The 21,201-nt window shown below is 36.7% G+C and overlaps 2 protein-coding genes across 2 annotated transcripts; both read left to right on the forward strand.

Annotated features, from left to right (window-relative positions):
* Positions 1–335: 335 nt before the first annotated feature.
* Positions 336–7,014, forward strand: LOC137747621 (ribose-phosphate pyrophosphokinase 1). The gene is made up of 9 exons (XM_068487762.2): positions 336–671; positions 826–1,005; positions 2,207–2,455; positions 2,906–3,049; positions 3,454–3,621; positions 4,482–4,551; positions 5,530–5,611; positions 6,167–6,326; positions 6,663–7,014. The coding sequence occupies exons 1-9, from the start codon at positions 555–557 to the stop codon at positions 6,699–6,701; spliced, it is 1,209 nt and encodes a 402-aa protein (XP_068343863.2). The 5' UTR covers positions 336–554; the 3' UTR covers positions 6,702–7,014.
* A 1,830-nt stretch (positions 7,015–8,844) lies between these two features.
* On the forward strand, positions 8,845–13,355 carry LOC137747390 (histone-binding protein MSI1). The gene is made up of 6 exons (XM_068487495.2): positions 8,845–9,411; positions 9,996–10,322; positions 10,553–10,705; positions 11,569–11,693; positions 11,799–11,894; positions 12,910–13,355. Exons 1-6 carry the CDS (start codon positions 9,067–9,069, stop codon positions 13,130–13,132), a joined length of 1,269 nt encoding a protein of 422 aa, XP_068343596.2. The 5' UTR covers positions 8,845–9,066; the 3' UTR covers positions 13,133–13,355.
* Positions 13,356–21,201: the final 7,846 nt, after the last annotated feature.

Raw genomic sequence — 21,201 nt, forward strand, 5'->3', positions numbered from 1 at the left:
AATGATGTTTTTTTTTAAAGGTATGTTTGAAAGTGTTTTTAAAATGACTGAGCATTTTCGATAAAAATACTTTTGAAACTAATCTTTACTAAAAATACAAGTGAATCTGAAAAAAGAAACTTAAAGTGCTTCTTACAAAATGCACTTCAAATACTTCTGGAATTGAAAAGACTTTCACCAAAAAACACTTTTAGTCATTTTGGATGCATTTACAAACTTGCCCTTGTTGGAAAAACCAAAAAGAAAAGTTAAAAAACAAAATAGAAAATAAAGAAATGTTTTCTCAAAAAAGTTCTCTTTTTTTTTTTTTTTTTTTTTTTTTTTTTGGGGCCCGGAGTTACTCTAAATGTTTAATGGGTATTGTATCTTCCTCACATTCCCCTGAACCCATCCCGCCACTCGCAGCAGCAGCATTTGCTGAGAAACAACCAATAAACCTCCCACTCTACTACCACTCCTTCCCATGACGAGCAACTCTCTAAAACCCTAACCCTAACTCTCTCTCTCTCTCTCTCTTTCTCTCTAGAACTGATCGCTACCTCCAACTCCAGGAAATGGCGTCGCTGCTTCACACAGTCTCCCGGTCCCCTCTCGCTTCTCGCAACTCTTTACACACTCGCGCTTACATCCCCAACTTCTCCCGGTCTCGAGTCCCGGTCCCAAACGCCGTCGTAAGTTGCCGTAGCCTTTCTTTGCTTTCATGTTCTGATTTTCTTGGTTCAAGAAATGCTTTAATTCTCGAATATTCTCGCTAATTATTTTCAATTGGAGCGGTATTTCGATAATATGATTCGAAATTTCTTGGTTCTGAATAATGTGTTGCAGAGGTGTAGTGTGGAAGGTCCTCTCAAGTATGCAAATGGAAAGCCGTGCGTTCCACTCTTCAGGAGTGAAGATATGATATCGAATTTTTCGGCCACGAAAACACATTTGGTGAATGAAATTGGCAAGAATGATACCAGGCTCAGGATCTTTTCGGGCACTGCGAACCCCGCGCTTTCTCAGGTTTAGCTTTAGACATGTTTACCACTGAAGATTGTCTATGCTTGTATTTTTTAATGATAATTTTGTTATTCAATGAAGATTTATTGTATTTTATCATGATAAGATTAGGGAAAGTAGATACCAAAAGTTTCGTGTGTTATTGTTTGAGCTCTGGACCTTTTGGTTCTGCATAAGAGTTAGTAGGAGGACTTGGTAGAGGTGTTGGGAATCAGGGTTTACTTGTTCTTTTTTATTGTTTCCTGGTGTTTTGCAATTGGAAACTGTCAGATTTACTTGTGGAAAAATGAGGATCAAGAAACCCAAGGAAATGCAGAGGATCGGACAAACTGATTAGTTATCTACGTACTAATAATTGACTGTTGACGGTTTCACCTGAACATATATAAGTAAATTGTTGGAAGGAGGTATATTGTATGTATGTAGTTTTCTGCTTTATCGGTTTGGCTGTCAGTTTGTTATGGTTGATAGTTAGAATGACAAAGCTAGTGGGAAGAAGGATTTGTGAACATCTTCTAGATCATAAATGAGAATTAACAAAATCGAAGAGAGGATACGGTCCCTACTTAAAAGTATATTAGCTAGTGTGTCAAGATTTGTATGCAAAAATGCTGTTGGTTATCGATTTTGTCGTTTACTTTCTGGTTTTTACTGTGTTACAGGAATGCATAGTACCTTCAACTTACAATATATGTCAAAATGCACCATTATCCTTGTTTAAGTAATGATTTGAATTTCTTCTGTTCTATAAAATATATAGCTCATGGTGATAGTCATTTGCATTACCCATCTTTTGGTGTTCGTATGTTTGGAAAGATGCATCCTTGTTTAGGAAATAGAAATTTGAAGCAAAAAAAAATAATAATTTAAAAAAAAAAAAAAAAAAAACTTAAATCACAAAAATTCTCTTGGAAATATCTTTCACTTTTGGTAGAGTGAGAAACACAATCTCTCGAGAGAATTTTGCCAAGGAAATTTTTATTTGCTCTCCTTGTCTCTTAAGGAAACATTTCCGACACACAAGCTAAAAAAATGCTCATATGTTCCAGGAAGTTGACCATTCAAACAAACACCAGAAAGTTTTTCTAATTCAGAAACCTTCTGCTTGGAAAAATTTCCCCAAAGCAAGCGTAGCCATAATGTATTGTAAACTTATGAATCATTTAATTGCACGATGGTCTGACCTAATGTTTTTATTTGAAAGGAAATTGCTTGCTGCATGGGTCTGGAACTTGGAAGGATTAAGATCAAACGCTTTGCTGATGGAGAGATTTATGTTCAGTTGCAAGAGAGTGTAAGAGGGTGTGATGTATATCTTGTGCAACCCACATGTCCTCCTGCAAACGAAAATCTTATGGAGCTTCTGGTCATGATTGATGCTTGTCGGAGGGCTTCAGCCAAGAATATCACTGCTGTGATTCCATATTTTGGCTATGCCAGGGCTGATAGAAAGGTAACTTCGTATTATGAGCAAGGACTCTTGAAACTTATTATCTTTGGTAAATTTTTACTTTGAGCATCAAAATATAGCTTACTGGTAATAATTGATTCCCATTTGTCGTAGTACAAAAATTCAATTAAATATCTTGATGGAGAGTTATTCCGAATATGCAAGTTAGATTCCTTAAATTGGGGTTTTAGGTTTTAAGAAAGTTCAGGTCATCAACATAAAAGTAAGTTTAAGTACTATTTTTGCTTGAATTTTTCCACAAATGGGTTGAGCTACACTATAGAATTATGAATAAGCAGAAGTTTAAAATGCTGAGTTGATAACATATATACAAATGCGTTCTGTGGTAAACTCCACGATGCCGTTATTTTAGTTGAAGGTGATATGTAAGATTTAATCAATTTTAAGTTTGAGTTTGTTTTAATTATTATCTTAAATTGTTTGTTGTTACAGACTCAAGGGCGTGAATCTATTGCAGCCAAACTTGTTGCAAATTTGATTACAGAAGCAGGTGCAGATCGTGTTCTTGCATGCGATCTTCATTCTGGGCAGTCTATGGGATATTTTGATATTGCTGTGGATCATGTATATGGTCAGGTAATACCTGTAATACTTCGCTCCCCTTTGTTTCATAATTCACGGACCCGGGGGTGTTGGACTCTTACAAGAATGTTGCTTGGCTACCTGAAATAAAATCTATTTAAATTGACATATTATTTGTTAAACTGGCTGAAAGAGATATTCCCTTGAACTATAAATATATTTGTGTCTAGAAATCTTTTAAGGAAACAATTTTATAAGGATTTTGATAAAATTCACTTTGCTTGATTTAGCTGTTTAAAGTATATATGCTTATTTAGGAATGTACTGGGTTCTTCTCTCAAACTCCTGAGGGTTGTATAAGATTTTAAATACTGTTGATCACAGAGTTCGAATTGTTGGACATCTCCTCCTATGTGGTTCACCTTCTTTATAACCTTTTTTTTTTTATGTCTTCACAGCCTGTGATACTTGATTACCTCGCCAGCAAGACTATATGCTCTGATGATTTGGTAGTGGTCTCACCAGATGTTGGGGGTGTTGCTAGAGCTCGTGCATTCGCAAAAAAATTATCTGATGCTCCTTTAGCCATTGTTGATAAAAGACGTCATGGGCACAATGTGGCAGAGGTACTATCTATTCAGATGGGTTTGACGAATATCTGATTTGCCTCCTATGATTGTCTTGTTCTTTCATTATATTTGAAGCAACAAATGAAATTGTTGGAAAGGTAAATTATTGTGAAACCGGAATGCTTTCACATTGTATATCAAGCTTAGATAAACTAGTGCAGACTATGAGGGACGAAGTTAATTTCATGGTGTTGCATTTTCGAAAACAATCTGAAAAAACTATTATTTAACTCTAAAATTAACCGACTTGAAACATCCATTAATGCACAACCTCCACCTCCTGAAAATAACAACACATAATCTTGGAAGTCTGAATCAATTGTTGTACGCTTCTTTGAAGTCATTTAAAAACTCCCTCCTTACTCAGTTGATACTCCTTGACCTCATCATTCGTAATGGCAGCCTATTTTATCTGTGATATTATTCTCTGGGACAACTTCAGATATCTTATTGTTGTTCTTACTTCTGTTTACCTCTGAGTCCTGACATTGCCAGTGTTGCTACTTCTCTTTGAGAATATGATGACTTGATTGCATTTCTGCCATCTTTATCCGGACAATAAACTCCATTCACCCGAGCTATTACCACTTTTCTCACCCCCTGTGCTTACATTCTGAAAATTATTGTTGAATATGCCGTATTTTTACCATATTTCTCTTTCAAAACTCTGGATTTCCTAAAAGCCTCTCTTGATTTTTGTCAATGACCCACCTTTCTTTCTTTTCTTCTTCTCTCTCTTCTCTCTCTCTTCTCTCACTTTAATCAAAGGACAGTCATCCACATATGCATAAGTTTTATTTTTTGGGTTCCCCATGGAAACATATCTTGGAATTCATTTCTGTATATCTCTTTTGCAGGTGATGAATTTGATTGGTGATGTGAAAGGAAAAGTAGCAGTTATGGTGGATGACATGATTGACACAGCTGGTTAGTTTGTACATGCTCTAATCTGTTTACAAAATTGATCATATAGAGTACCGACAATGATATGACATAATATAGAACACTTAGATATTGATGATGAGCCTAGCTCGTGATGGTAAAGCTATTGTCTGGAGAAATCGTAATCATTAAAAAAGGATCTTGCCTATGACGCGAGTATTATGGAAATAGAAATCATCTTAGTAAAATCAGAAATAGGGGGTAACAGTGGCTGAAAAGAACTATTACATCTCATATGAAAAGAAATGAGAAATATATTTCAACCAAAACAAATAATAATAGTGTAGTTTTTTTTTTGTGGATTGGAACCCGTATCTTTTAACCATAGGAAGCATTGCATTGTACTAGTTCATCTTCATAAATGTAACTATAAGGACATCTAAATGTAGATCAGGATTGGAACAAATTTTCATTTTGACGGAGACTTAATGATATTCCCCTTTTGATAGCCCTTTATGTCAGTTTAACTTGAAAGTTCATGCCTAAGACTATACAGGGGGTTATCTGACGGTGTGGAAATCATCAAACCTTAGAGAGATTCTAAGGGAAGCTATCCCTGTCGCGACCCCACTTACTAAAACCTTAAGTATGAAATGTGCCTGGGGTCAGCATTGGATAGTTGGTTATTAGCACTGTTCCAAATCCAGATATTCTTTTACAATTTTGGACATCCACAGCCATTAGTGTAAGAGCTCTTAATTGTGCATAAATGAATACGCAAAAATCCCTCTCGGTTACACGAAAGTCTAGTTTCACGAAATCACAAGTTTGTTCACACTACTTGTATTTTCAATTTTTAACCATCTTAGCTACAAATGCCACAAACACTATTGATTCACTGTCCTGGTTTTGAATTGATTGATGTTTTCATAGCAGTTTCCTCTGTATCAACTAGTCTTTGCAGTTATATTCTTATTTGTTATTCTTGCAACAGAGTATCATTGTTTGGATGTTTGGTTGTAGGGACTATTACGAAAGGTGCTGCCTTACTACATCAAGAGGGTGCCAGGGAAGTCTATGCATGCAGTACGCATGCGGTTTTTAGGTACGTGGAATTTATATGTGCATGAATCTCCACTTTCACTCATTTAGCATGACACAAAGAGCGTTTTAAGTCGGGGTTATGATCTTTAAAACATCCACTGGAGCCAACAATCAATTTTCCCTTTTCCCAATCTTATTCGATACATATTGGCATGATTTGGACAGAGTGGCCTTTAGCATTAATGGTTTGACTTGCCTAAGACTCGATGATTGCAGGAACACCCTCTGTGGAAATATAGGTGGATTTATCTTGCATTCCTCCGAACCCATGTTAGTGGGAGTTTAATGCACTCTGCCATCTACATCTGTTCAAATATGCATTATGATTAGGTGAAAGGATCCAATAAAAAAATCCGCAGTTTTGATATTTAAATGTCATCTCTAGGTGATTGGCATTTGTGACATTTGAAGGAATGAGTTTTAGGGAGAGCCTTTTATTTGTTCATACGTATTTTCTGCATGAAACTAATGTTGACAGTTGATATTGCTATAGGCCGCGGTCAGTATATGCAACAGCACGCTAGAATATTTACTTTTATCTTTTGTCTTTTTGCAGCCCTCCTGCGATCGAGAGGCTGTCGAGCGGTTTGTTTCAAGAGGTGATCATAACAAATACCATTCCAGTGTCGGAGCAGAATTATTTTCCCCAGCTAACTGTCTTGTCAGTAGCAAATCTTCTGGGCGAGACCATATGGCGTGTTCATGATGACTGCTCTGTGAGTAGCATATATCAATAAAATTTGTTTAATACGATTCTTACAGAAAATTAGTCCATTCTCCCTGGTTACATAAACAAATTCAATCGATTTGTCTGGCGATTGGCCTGTATATAAAAAACATAATGAAGTCAGTGGGCAAGGGCAAAAAATGTCATGCGTCTCTGCTTCATGTGTTAAAACCATTTGATTCTTGCTCTGTACTTCCCTTTGAGGTTCTATTACAAATCTTAGTTTCTAGGGAGAATAGGAGTTAAGCGTTTACATAGTTTTTACCATTTAAGTCGGGAAAGCAGTGCTGACTCGCTGAGAGTTTTCGTTTTGAATTTTTGTCAGGGTGGCTATGAACCCTATTCCACCTTGGGCATTGATTGATCAAATTCATGTTGGCGGTGTGCCCTCCCAGCTTCTGTTACTGCCGTATAGCTAGCTACCTCGTCGGAAACAGGATTGTCAATAGAAAAATAAAAGTTTTCCACAGAGAGAGACGCCCTGCTTCATGGATTGTTGTTTTGGAACTTTGTACAACCGAAGGTTGTTGGGAAGATAATCCCGCCTAGGGCTTCACAAATCTCATTTCTCCCCCTTTTGCGGAAAAAATGGTTTGGTTTGTTGTATGATATCATTGTTTTGACCTTGTAAGCTCAAATTTTGTTGAGTAATCAATCACATTGTACTCGCCCTTTTATCTTTTTCATTAATTTCGATTTAACCCTATGAAATTGCTTGCGAGTCTCACTTTGTCTCTGAAACTCATTTTCACCCGACGTGCCCTCGGAATCATGTTTTGGTGTCAGTCCTACTCTGGCCTTGAAGCAAGCTTCATTTTGGGTTGACGATGAAGCATGGATGTCCGATGATGAAGGCCAACCGGACAAGGGCTGTGCATCCAACGAGTATCGAGGTTAAGAAACAAAGGAAAGACAATTTGAGAGCCCGGGAGTCATCTGTGGTGGTTAGCTAGTCAATTATTCTGCTCTCAAGAGAACATCATGAAGAATGATGAATTGAAGCTTCAATTCCTTATTCGTAATAATGAGAAAGCTGAAAAATGATTTGTATTTTCTTACCGTGGTCGCTAAACTAGAAGAACATGAACGTGTTTAGTGCCTGTTTGGTATCCTTTTTTTATTGAATTTTAGTTTTTAAAACCGACAAGTAATAAGTAATTTACTCCTATTTTTTGAAAACCAAAAATTGGATCAACAAAAAATACTAAACAAGGCCTTGAGATATCAAATGGTAGGCAAACTGCTTTGCAATTTGTATGTGCATAAGCTTATATCCATTCGAATGAGGTCAACTGTCAAATTACCCTAACATTCTGATCCTGCAACATAAGCTTATATCCATGGGAAAATTGGTTAAAAAGTAGGCCGGGAATGGTGGTGGGAAAATTCTTTAGTGATGATTTATGAATATATCTACTTTTTAGCAGTTAACTAATGTAATTTATATTGTTTATGTTTTTGTATTGTGTAGAGTTGATCGATTCGAATTTAAGCATCGGTTATCTTACTCTTAATCCTCAACCACAAGTTTCAAGGTAATCTCAAGCTTCTAGTTCACAAGGTTTAACAGCTTTTCATCCATCGGTTTCACTTTTACAAGGTTGAATGTCTTCCAAAGTATCGCCTTCTCAAGCCCGTTCACAAGCTCAAGGGTCTCAAGGGCCTCTTAAACCTTCATAGAGTTGGTGTCAAAAATGAAATGGAAAGGCAAATGGTTGAACGATTCAAAGTAGTGACTTAAAACACCAAAACTTTTTTATTGAATTGCATGAACAATTTATTTTTTCAGATTCTACTAATGCTTATATCAAAAGGCATTTTGACATTGAACTTTGTTTGAACTCTAATTTTAGTATGGTAAACTTAATCTTTTCAATTTGGTTATCCTAACCTAATGCCACGAGGCATTTTGATGTTGAACATTGTTTCATGTTGAATTTCATTATGGTGATGGTGATCATGAATTTTTTTCAATTGAGTTGATTAACGCCATAAAGCATTTGGCTTGCAAATGACTAGGTTTTGAACCTTTTAGTTTGTTTGAATGTTGAATACTTGTATAAATGCTAATTTTTTAAAAGCCTACAAGTGAGGTGCAAGCTAAAATAAAACCGTTTGAAACCAAAACAAACCAAACCGAAATAAAATGGTTTGGTTCCCTTTTGGTTCTCACCCCAAAACCGAAATGAACCAAAATAAAATAAATTTCGATTTCAAACTAAACCATGACCACCCTTAGTAGGGTTTGGTGGTAATCTACCAACCATGATTTTTTTTTCCCCAATGAACAAAGGATATTATCTGTACTAAAGAAAGAGAGTGAACGTAACCTTACAACGTGCTAGTAATAATATGATTCAAATTGTCTTTTACGAGAATCGAATATAAAACTTCTCTATAAGTAAAAATAAATATCACTAGACTGTAATACTAAATGGTTCTACGTTAAAATAGAAAATCAGAAGTACATATTGAAAAGAAAAAAATTATAATGGGAAAGGTATAACCGCGTAAATCCCTTGGACCTTCCCAAACCAAAGACCCGTCAGAAAAGCCCAACATCTCTCACTTCTCCAAAGTTCCAAACACGCTCTGCCCTTTTCACTCAGAGTCCTCAGACCCTACATTTAGGGTTTGTTTCTACCAAATTCCCGCCAAGAACCCACACCTCAGATTCAACAATTTTCTCGAGAAAATCCGAGAATTTCCGAGAAAGTGGAAGGAAGAGCATGGGCAAAGACGACGAAGAAATGAGGGGAGAGATAGAGGAGCGGCTGATAAACGAGGAGTACAAGATATGGAAGAAGAACACACCGTTTTTGTACGATCTGGTCATAACCCATGCCTTAGAATGGCCGTCGCTTACGGTGGAGTGGCTTCCCGACCGAGAAGAGCCTCCGGGGAAGGACTATTCGGTGCAGAAGATGATTTTGGGGACCCACACCTCCGAGAACGAGCCAAATTACCTTATGCTTGCTCAGGTCCAGTTGCCATTGGAGGATGCCGAGAACGATGCTCGCCATTATGACGATGATCGAGCAGAGGTTGGCGGTTTCGGTTGCGCCAATGGAAAGGTAACGCTTGATTTTGTGGTCCAGGTTTAACCATTTTGTGGCTAGGAACATGAATAGTTCGTACTGATTTGTTAAAGATTTCAAATTTGGGGGTTTTGCAATGTGGGCCTGTTTGGGTGCAGAGGAACTGCTAGGAAATACAAGAAATTTCGAATTTTTATTTTTTTTGGTATTAAATGTCTATCCTGTATGTTACAAATAAAGAACAATTATTGAACTTTCAGTCAATTTATTTTGTTTTTGGTCATTGTAAGGATTTTATTTTTGGCTAAAGTTGTTTATTAAGAATTAGAGGAAGAACGAAACAGAAAGGAAATTCAGTTTATCCGAGAAAACACACAAGCTTCCTGAATTGTGTTCCAAGTTGGTTCCATAAGGCTGGATGCACTGGTTTGAATTAGAAAAGTACCAATGGCCATTGGTAGAGGATAAATGTCCTTAGAGTCCAAGAACCAAAAACGTTATGAGCTGCAGCCCATATGACATTCTAATAACTGAACTGAAACACTGTATATTGGTTTATGCTGTATTTGCAGTATCATGTCTAAATGGAATCAGATATGTGGTCTTAAATTTTCTTGCAGGTGCAAATAATCCAGCAAATAAATCATGATGGAGAGGTTAATCGGGCTCGATATATGCCTCAGAATCCATTTATTATTGCCACAAAGACTGTTAATGCTGAAGTTTTTGTGTTCGATTATAGCAAACATCCATCGAAGCCTCCATTGGATGGTGCATGCAGTCCTGATTTGAGGCTGAGGGGCCACAGCACTGAAGGATACGGTTTATCGTGGAGTAAGTTCAAGCAGGGTCATTTACTCAGTGGTTCGGATGATGCTCAGATATGCCTGTGGGACATTAATGCGACTGCTAAGAACAAAACTCTTGAAGCTATGCAGATATTTAAGGTATGTCTCTACAGCTGTGTGTGCAATTTGATACAGATGATTCTGTGTAGCTGTTGCTATTTTTAAAGTAAAGGCTAAATTTGCACATATAACAGAGTAAGGCTATCTTTAAACATGATGGCAGTAACATGTTGAGTTTGGATGCAATAAGATAGCACTTTATACGATTGCTGCTTCTCCGCATCTTTTATTTAAAATTTTAATGTTGTTTGAAATGGTTCCTGGATTAGGTTCATGAAGGTGTTGTGGAAGATGTAGCATGGCATTTGAGGCATGAATACTTATTTGGTTCTGTTGGTGATGATCAATACCTTCTCATATGGGATCTCCGGACTCCATCAGTTACCAAGCCTGTCCAATCTGTGGTTGCTCATCAGAGTGAGGTGAGTGATGTGAAATTGTGAACATTCTGTCATTGCTACAGATATTTGATGTTTATGCATTTAAGATTTAAATGTCAATCTTGGTACATTCAGGTCTCTTCTATATAATGTTCTAACATTCAAATTGATATGTTTTGATTGCTGTAAATTGGTGCCTTTAGCTAATTTTTTCTATCCAAAGCAAAGTGTTTTTAGCCAGTTGATGAATACTGTATGTTGATAAAATTGAAAAGCTCTTGTGTATTATGTTCAAACGTTCAAATTTATATGTTTTGATTGCTGTAAATTGGTGCCCTTAAGCTAATTTTTTCCATCACTGATTCAAAGAGTTTTTAGCCAGTTGATGAATAATGTATTTTGGTAATTGAAAAGCCTGATGAAAGTCTGTAGATCTTTTGTGGAAACCTGGAAAGGACTGAGACAATGATGGCTATTCAGGAAGGCTAGGGTGGCAGCTTTTATGTATAATTATTGACATTTTGGTAATACTGAAAAGGAAAATTTTGTATTAGTGACATTTCGGCAATATTAGATAGCTTGGTCAATTTGTTACAATGGATTTTATTTTATTTTATTGCAGGGTTGTCGGATACCTAATAGAAACAAAAGCAAGCAATCGTTGTTGAGATAGTTATGATGTTTTTAGGTGTGAGTCATCTTAGCAGGCAAAGTCCTGTGTGATTTTTTTACTTCTAGACTCTAGAGCTGATGAACTTTGTGTAGAGTAATATATCTGTTACAATTTTGCAACATTTTTAAGGCTTTTAGTTTTCTTTATCTAATATTGTAAGTGATGAACGGATTAGTAGCCTTGGAAATTTTGGACATTTTAAATTAGCTTGTTTATGTAATATTTTTTTCAGGTTAACTGTTTGGCTTTCAATCCCTTCAATGAATGGGTTGTTGCAACTGGATCTACTGACAAAACTGTTAAGCTGTTTGATCTACGCAAAATCAATACTGCACTCCACACCTTTGATTGCCATAAGTAAGGATCCTTACCTGGACCTTATAAAATTGGATGTCCAAAGTTATCTTTTGCTGTAATCAGTCTATAGATCTGATATCAAGTTTTATTTTTGTGGTGTTTCAGGGAGGAGGTTTTCCAAGTCGGTTGGAATCCAAAGAATGAAACTATCTTAGCTTCATGTTGTCTTGGTAGGAGGCTCATGGTTTGGGATCTTAGCAGGTATTCCTTTAAGAACCGTGTGTCATATTTTATCTTTGTTTTATAGGAAGTGGCATTCTTCACTCCAACTTGTTCTATTTTAACAGAAATCAATATATTTCGAGTGCCTGTTCTTGTGAAAGCATTTAGGTTATGGCTCTAGAATAGTGGTTTAGTTGGGAAACCAGATATGAGAACTGTGATAGATACATCAGGAAAGTAAGAGTCAGTGGAGCCTAAAGCATCATAAAAATGTAGGGGTCTTAGGCATCAGACCACACGTACGCATCATCCTCTTTATATTTTGAGCGTTGAAGTATATAGCAGGCACATACATCCAAAGCTCGTCCTAAGCTTGTCCAAGCTTGTTGGTTATTCTTGGTCGTGAGAATGAACCAAAGAGAGTAGCCAAACTAAGTATTAGTGTGCAGAAAACAAAAGCCCAGAGTTAATGAAGCCAATTGAGACCTCACATAGAAGACAGATATATTTGGGTACACAGTAACAAATAGATAAATGCAAATTCCACTTGGACATTTCATTGGATCTCACAATAGATGCTTTGGCAAAATTTTCGACACAAGCCTCAATAAATGGTTTTTGATACAGCAAAGAAACTCTGGAAATAAAATATAAAATGACACTGGCAAAACCAGGGGTATGGTGGACTATCCTCAGAGTTGGAACTTAAAAACATTATATGTGTATCTTGGTCAGTACTATTACGCCACTCCTCCCATTCATCTTATGTCCCAGGTTTAGTTGCTATACTAGCTTTCATATGAAGATAACGAGGGTATATTTGTCTCTGATGTGCATCTCTTTTAATTTTTGGACTTAATTGATGTATTTGGAGATCTCTCTTTTCATGCTTACTTTTGTCAGTAAAGAAAGAATCTTCGAACATAGGTTTGATAAGCATCCGCACCTGTATAATTATGGTGCCCTACAAACTTTTTTTGATCATTGTGTACTGTATATTATATTTGCATGAAAACAAATCTTAACTTAAATGTTATAACTTCGTTCTCTACAGAATTGATGAAGAGCAGACACCAGAGGATGCAGAAGACGGCCCCCCAGAGTTACTTTTTATTCATGGGGGTCACACCAGTAAAATATCTGATTTTTCGTGGAACCCGTGTGAAGATTGGGTTATTTCTAGCGTGGCTGAAGATAACATACTCCAGATTTGGCAGATGGCAGAGAACATTTACCATGACGAAGATGATTTACCTGAAGAACCGGCAAAGCCTTAGTGTAATTTCCAATACTTAGCCAAATGTAGTCAGTCAAAGCTAATTAGGGAAGGAGGCATGCAGCGCTTTGTTTATTTATGTTTTTGTGTAACTTTCTTCTTTTCTTCCCTTTTCACCATTGCATTTGAGGATTTGTGTGTTGTTTACTGAGTCAGATGAGTAATGTATTTGACCCATGCTTAGTAATTATATGCAGTACTTCGGCGTGGAAGTAATTTTCGAATGAATCTTTGTACTATTTTTTTTTTGGTCACAAGATTAGTAGTTCATTAGAAACATCATTTAAAATACACCAGGTCTGCTTATTAGAAGGTAGTTTCCCAGGAAGCACGAAAGTACTTACCTAGTTTGAATAAGCACATTTTTAATCCATTTCCGTCTATTTATTGAACAAGACTGAGCTAGTCCTAAAGCCGAAAGACGAAGGCAGCAACGCCGAATGAACAAGGATTGTTTGTTACACGACTTATCCATTTAACCGGCTAGCCTTGCGAACGATTTCCCTTGGTTGCTATCCCCCGCTCTTGAAGGATTGTATTTGATGGAATCATCTGGGTTTCAAAAGCTTTTGTCTGCTTGAAAGGTTTTTGTTGTTCTTGGTTGTTTCAATCGTTATTTTTTTGGTCGAGCGAGCAAACTACCTTTCATAACTTTACATCCCCGTCTTTCCGGAAAAGATTTCTCTTCCTTAGCGTTAACATTAAACAATTAAACCTATTCCTAAAGTTGAAGGTCTTGATCCGTATAGATATCTTGAGTTAATAGAGCCAAAAACTTGCTTGCTTAGCATGTAAAGATTACAGCTTCGGAAGATGCCAGGCATCTGTGAAGCCTCTGCATTGGTTAGCTGAAAGTGCTTTTAAGTAAAGGTCAGTGCTTGCAGCATTGCAGCAAATAGGTGTTTGGGTATATTGTCGTATTTTGCTTGTCTTGAACCATATAAGAGGTTGATTTATTTCAGCATTGATTAATTACAGGTGATTAGTTAAAGAACAACGCCCAGTTGTATTGGTAGTGGGCACTCTGCCCTCTCTCAATCCATGTTCTAGTTTGTCTGCCAGCCAATAATTCTCTAAAACGTGTATAGGCAATATCTATGCAGGCAGACAACTAATTAAAACATGGAATTATCCATGCTCTTGATTTTTTATTAAATGTACCCATTCATATAATTTTTCAATTTTTTCTAATCTTAAATGTATCTTAAATATACCAATTTGCTATATGTAAAATGTGCTCTTTTTTTAATGTAAAATGTACCCATTTTTTTTTATATAAAATCCATTCAATTTTTCTAATCTATTTTTTAAACTTATATATTTTTAAATTTTTTTTTAATCTTAAATGTACCCATTTATATATATATATATATATATATATATATTTTTTTTTTTTTTTTCATTTTTTTTTTTCCAATCTTAAATCTACCTGTTCTTAAATATATCAATTTCCTATATGTAAAATGTGCCCTTTTTTTTTTATACAAAATGTACCCCTTTTTTTAATATAAAATCCATTCAATTTTTTTCTAATATATTTTTTAAACTTACATGGGTACATTCTATTTCGCAGTTTTGATGAACGTACCCATGTTCACACACACACACACACAATATATAGGAGAATGGAGAGTATAATTTATCTTCGATCAAAAACTGAAAACCATTAAGGTTTTAGTCAAAGAATATTGGTAGTTAGAGACCGCATTTAAAGTCTCCCTGCACAAAATTTTTTAAGAGAAAGTACAGTGCAAAACTTTGCTACTATTGCAGTGATGATATCGATCACATTGGATTCCACCATTCGTGTAGTACAAGCTTATCAACAAGCTGCACAAACAGTAACAGCTGTTAATTTCAATCCAAGCCTTACAACACATTCTAATCAAAGCCTTGCATGTGGCCATAAGACAAAACCCATCACCTAATTCTATTTTACATTCAAATTGAAAACTAGCCCTTGGACCCTTTGGACTTCCTTGTTAATTAATCCAAGATCAAGGGTAGGGATCATTTAGTTCCAACACTCCCCTCTAAATGAATTATGGTCTTGACTCCAAGTAGCCCTCTTAGATACACAAATCTTAATTGAGGTATGCCTTGGTGAAAATGTTAGTCATCTGATCCTCAGACTTGCAGTTTAGAAGTTCATTGATGTTCTCTTGCAAGGCTTCTCTGGTGAAATGGAACTTTCTTTTGATATGTTGGGTCTTAATGTGAAAGATTGAATTCTTAAGTTATTGCAGAGGTGCTGTCACACAAAAGTGGTGTGGCATCCACTTGCATTTCTCCAAAATACTTCAACACATACCTCAACCAAATGGCATTTGATGTTGCTTTTGCAGCACTCATACGTACTGCCTTAGCTGTTGATAGTGCAACATTTTGTTGCTTCACTGATGCCCAAGAGAAGATGTCACACCCCGATCCCGATATACGTCTAAGATCGACACGTGACGTCATCACATCCCTGTTTATCCATCATGTCTTACCTCCAAAACAACCAAAACACAATCAATGATTCAACCATGCAATCATTTTCTTTTATTTCATGGCTGCATCTAACCTTAGTGTTAGATTGCCTACATACCTTAAGAAGGGATCAAGCCATTCGTAGTTCCCTAACATACCTCACGTTATTACAAAGTCTGATAAGAAATCGATCTCATATCAAAGCAAGCCCTAATCACACCAATAGACATCTAACAAAAGCAATAATTCAATTACCATCCAAGTCATCCAATTATGCACACGATCAAGTAACACCCAACAAGAGTAATCAACCAATGATATAAATAATAATATAAGATTCCACGAAGTTTAGTATAATCAAACTCCGTAAATGTCTGTCGTATTTCCCCTAACTAGATTCCTAAGCATTGCTCTTAGTCACTAGTACACGGATCCTTCAACATGGCCAATTCCATTTTCACAAATATAAGACATTACTAAATGCATGACATGAACTCTAATTCTAGTCAAAGTACTTGGAATTACTAATTTAACATCTCCCCCCTTTTTTTATCTTCTCTTCCTCCCCCTTCTAGAAGCCTCCCCTTTTTCTCCCCCCTTTGCTTTACTTTAGTTAACATTTATAATATTATTAGTTTTACTCTTTAAATTTAGAATTACAAGAATACCCTTAACATTTGTGTTTTGTAAAATCTTCGTTCTTGCTCTAATTTCCTCTCCACTTGCGCTCATATCAATGAGAACTACGAACATGTGCTAAGACATACGTGTCACGAGTTCAATTGTCAACAAAAGTCAACACTTTCTCCTCTAGGATTATTTTGGACATTTCACAATTTCCAGAAAATAAAATATAGTAACTTATAGACGGGTTGTAACAGAAGATCTCTGAACCAAAAGTAAATGCATACCCTGCTGTACTTCTTATATCATTCTCACTTTCTCCCTAGTCATTGTCACATAATCTCACAAGTATAGCAGCTTCTTCCTTTTCAAACTTTATTCGAAGTCAATAGTTCCACATATATACCTTGGAACCCTTTTATCTGTTCCTATATGCACCTTGGTTGGATTATGCATGAACCTTGATAGCAAACTAGGAGCAAACATGATGTCTAGCCTAGTTGCTGTCAAGTGGAGTAAACTACCAACTATTTTCCAGTAAAGAGTCTCATCTGCAAGACCAGAACCATCATTTTTGCATAAATTTTATTAGTGATCAATGGTGTAGCAACTGATTTAAATCATTTCAGTTCAAAATTGTGAAGCACGGTTTCTACATATTTTTGCTAGTGGATAAAAATTCCACTGGGACTATGAATCACTCCAATTCCAAGAAAGTGATGCAAAAGTCCCAAATCTGTCATTCCAAACTTTCTCATCATATATTTTCTGAACTCAACAATCATTTCATCATTACTCCCCCTGTGAACACAACATCATCCACATATATAGACACTGTAAGTATATATATCTAAGCCAGTTCCAGGTTTTCTGTAAAATTTGGCTTCACTTGGACTTAGGCCACATTGATTGAAATATGAATTAGTCTCATTGTACCAAGCTTTAGGGGTTTGCTTTGGTCCATATAAAGCTTTCTTCAACTTATAGACTTTCTCTTCTTCATTTGGAACTTCATACCATACTTCTTCTTCTAGTGTTCCATTTAGGAAAACTGACTTCACATCCAACTAATGAAGCTTCCATCCTTTTTGTGCAGCAAATGCAATTAGAGTCCGAATTGTATTAAGTCTTGCCACAGGAGTAAATGTTTCATTAAAGTCTTCTCCTAGTTGCTGTAAATAACCCCTGGTAACTAGCCTTGCCTTGTGCTTCTGCACTGTTCCATCAAGATTGAGTTTGGTCTTGTAAACCCATTTCACTCCAACTATTTACTTGTCACTTGGTTTATTCACTATATCTGAAGTCTCATTCTTCTTAACCATTCCAATCTCACTCTCCATTACTTTATACCATGTAGTGTCCTTCATAGCTTCTTCAAATGTTTCAAGTTCAATCACACAGAATTTGCAGGTGGCATATATGTCATTGAGATTTCTCATCCTCAATGGTGCTGAGCTAGGGGTACTCCCTTTTGATTCTGCACTTTGTGTTGTGGAATGGAAGATTGAACCCTGAGATGTTTGAGGTGGCGTGGATGTGTGTTTTGAATTAGTGATTTAGCTCCAATTTTAGGTGATGCCAATCTCCTCAATGTTGATGGTGTTGTGACCATTACTTCAGCATTGGTCTCTGAGTTCCAGATGACTTCTTCATGGAAGATGACATCCCTTAAGATGTTTATCTTCTAAGTTTTCAAATTGAAATTTTGTAACCTTTTTCACAACTTGCATATCCTATGAAAATACATTTGTTGCTATTTTCATTAACTTTTGTCATATTGGTGAGGGAACTTGTGCATAACATATTGAACCAAAGACCCTTAAATGCCTTACTCTACCACTAAAAGCTTCAAATGGTGTTTTCTTGTCCAGGGCCCTTAGAGTAGTTCCACCCTGGGTTATTGCCTGATGGACTAGCTCTCAAACAGGGCTAGAGAACCCGAGAGGGGAGGTCCAGCGTGTACTGGCGATAAAGCCCGAGCGGGCCAGAAGGAAAGGTCGACAGGAATTGCCAGCCCAAGAGCCTGAAGGCCATGTGACGTAAGGCTGACGTCTGGGTGACGTCAACCATCATTTCCTCTGCATTTCTCGAACTCTTCCGTGTACTATTCAATTCAAGGAGGGAGAGAGAGAGTCAAACCTCGTCCTTCAGTATGTGGAGGAGGGTCGTCTTGCCGACATTGTCGAGGCTTAGAAACAGAATCTTGGCCTCCTTCTACCATAACCCGAGGGAGACGAGAACGTTGTAGAACCAGTTAAACAGAAACATAGCGGCAGCAGCAGCTGATTCTTCTTTAGGAGCAGATCGATCGGCGAGGTTGTGAGGGAAGTAGGAAAAAACCCACAAGGAATCGGAGTGGGAGAGATCGAATCGGAGAGGGGGTTTAATAAATGGGTTTGTGGTGATTTGTCGTTTCGGTGGTGACAAGCGAATCCAGTTCAACGGTACAATTAGACGAGCCAGGACTTTGATGCTTTTGCTTACCTATAATATATTATGTAATTTTGGTTGGCTTTTGATTTGTTGTCATCCTTTTTCTCTCCCTTTGCATTTCTGGGAAAACGAAAACTTACCTCCGTCGTCCTTGGAAGCTGCAGAGCTAGACTGCGCGAAGCTGCTCTGGCGTAGGGCGAATCCGAGAGATTGAGAAGGAGGGAGCTGGGACTTGAACGATCCAGCTTCACGACACCCCTCTGCACCACACCGTTTCGCAAAGCCATAGACTACAGAAGTGCAACAGAAATTAAGAAAGGCATTCAGGTGTGCTGCTCAGCTATGTGTCGGAAGTGCAACAAAAAAAAAATGGTAGAAGTTTCGAGAGATAAGAAGAAATTTCCAAAAGGAAAAGATAAATTAATGATAAAATATCAATTTATACAAAGTAAATAATATAATATTAATTATAAATAAAAAAATACTAATATTTTATTACCTATTGCTAGGGTTATTCAGTGTAGGGATGGAGATACAAAAGGCAGTTACTGTTCATTAAGGGCAATTACTATTCACTGGGTGGATTAAATAGTGAATAGCCCGAGGGGACCTTTGCAACGGTAAAGTTGCTCTTAGATGTCTTTCGTGGGATATTCGATCATATGCCCCCGAAACCTTGAAAACAGAAAACGGTAGCAGCACTAGGAGAGCCATGCTAAAGGCTAACATTGGCTAAAGCCATGTTAAGCCTAGGTTGCTTTTGGTGAAAAATAAAAGTTTACATATAACTTTCATTGATTTTCAGACGTAGCCCATCATATACTTAGCCACTTGATTCTTTCAATTTAATCATATTAAATTATAATACGATTTACAATCCATTTCTTTTTCTTACACCTTTTTTTTTTTCTCATTGCTTATTCTACATAAATGTTTTAAGTTTGGCTTTGTTAGCACATATTTGTTTAAAAATGAAAAATTTCTCACTCACCATGAAAATTTTCTTGAGCTAGCTAATATTATGAAAATACAATATGAAGTTTCTTTGTTTACAAAGATTCAAATCTTTTAGCTAGTCCACCCGGAGCTCAGCCTTTGGTACGCAGTGCTTCAGTTTCCTCCAAAATCACTATTTCCATCACACACCCAACTCGACGCAACTGGACTGTTGTTTCTTCTTGAAGGCTCCTTGGCACTTGGAAGTAGGCTTGGTGGACACAAAAAAAAATCTGTATACTCAAAAGATTCAAACTGGAGATCTGTTTATCTTTCCCAAAGTAGCTCCATTATCAGTATAACTCGATCTTAGTTGCCAGCCATTGCCATTGCAACATTTGGAAGTGCAAGTGCTAAAGCAGTACTGTGCCGTCGACTGTTTTTGCCACCAGAATCAACAACGCAATCCATCTTTTAAGATAGATGTTGACACTTGACATCGTTGAAAAGATCAAGGCTGCCCTCATCAATCAGTAGCCCATGAATGACAACAGTTTAATAATTTGCTTGTTAGTGAAATTTTGTTTGGTAACTATCTTTTGACTTTTTGTATCCTCTTGCTAGTCAGCTATGTATAGTTCTTAATATTCTTCGCCGGTTTGTGGCATGTATCAATCAAGACAAAGAGAAAAAATTAGAGAAATGACATAGAAAATTTCAGCACACCGACAACAATATGTAGATAGCCTTCTAGAAACTGATATATATATATATATATATATATATATATATATATATATATCAGCTCCTAGAGAAAGACTATAAATACCATTCTAGCTGATAAGTGTAGACATCAAATAGAGTGTGAGTGTGTGCCATGTCAGCTGCCATGTTAGCTAAATATAGTTGAGAATTGTTAGTAGTTAGCTGAGTTGTTAAAAGTTAGTTAGAGGTGAGCTGTCTAAGTGTAAAATGCTATATATAGCATATCTTGTAAACATTTACAATTTACGAAACGCAATCTAAAAAGTCATAGCCACTTCTTTCATTCTTCTCTCTCTCTTTCTCTCTCTCTCCCTCTATCTCATTCTGCAATTCTTCATACACAGTTCTTCATTTTCTTCATCTGATTCATAATAGTTAATATGGTATCGAGCCAGGATTCTGCTGTGGAGTTACCGGGTCGTGTTTTTGATGAAGTTTCGAGGTCGAAATTGGGTTCTTGGGTGGTGCTGATCGGAAGTGCTTTCTGGGTTTCTAGCGGTGGTTTTTTCTGAAGTTGTTGTAGTTTGTTTTGGAAATCTCGAACACTTGAGCCAAATGGAATATTTGTTTCTGGGTTCTTTCTTGAAAATTTTCTCTTTGGTAGTCTATTGCCTGATTTAGCTAGATAAATAGTTGTTAGGCACGAAGCCATTAGTAGCTAAATATTGAGGGCGCGAAGCCATTCTCTGTAAAGATTAGTTGATTGAAATTTGTGGGCATAAAGCCATTTTTGTGAATTTCTTTGAAGAGTTGTTGAAATTTGAGGGCATGAAGCCATTCTCTAAACAGATTAATTGATTTGAAATTTGTGGGCACGAAGCTATTTTTGTGAATTTCTTT

The sequence above is a fragment of the Pyrus communis genome, chromosome 2, assembly GCF_041283825.1.
Source record: "Pyrus communis isolate YQ-2024b chromosome 2, ASM4128382v1, whole genome shotgun sequence".
Lineage (NCBI taxonomy): Eukaryota > Viridiplantae > Streptophyta > Magnoliopsida > Rosales > Rosaceae > Pyrus > Pyrus communis.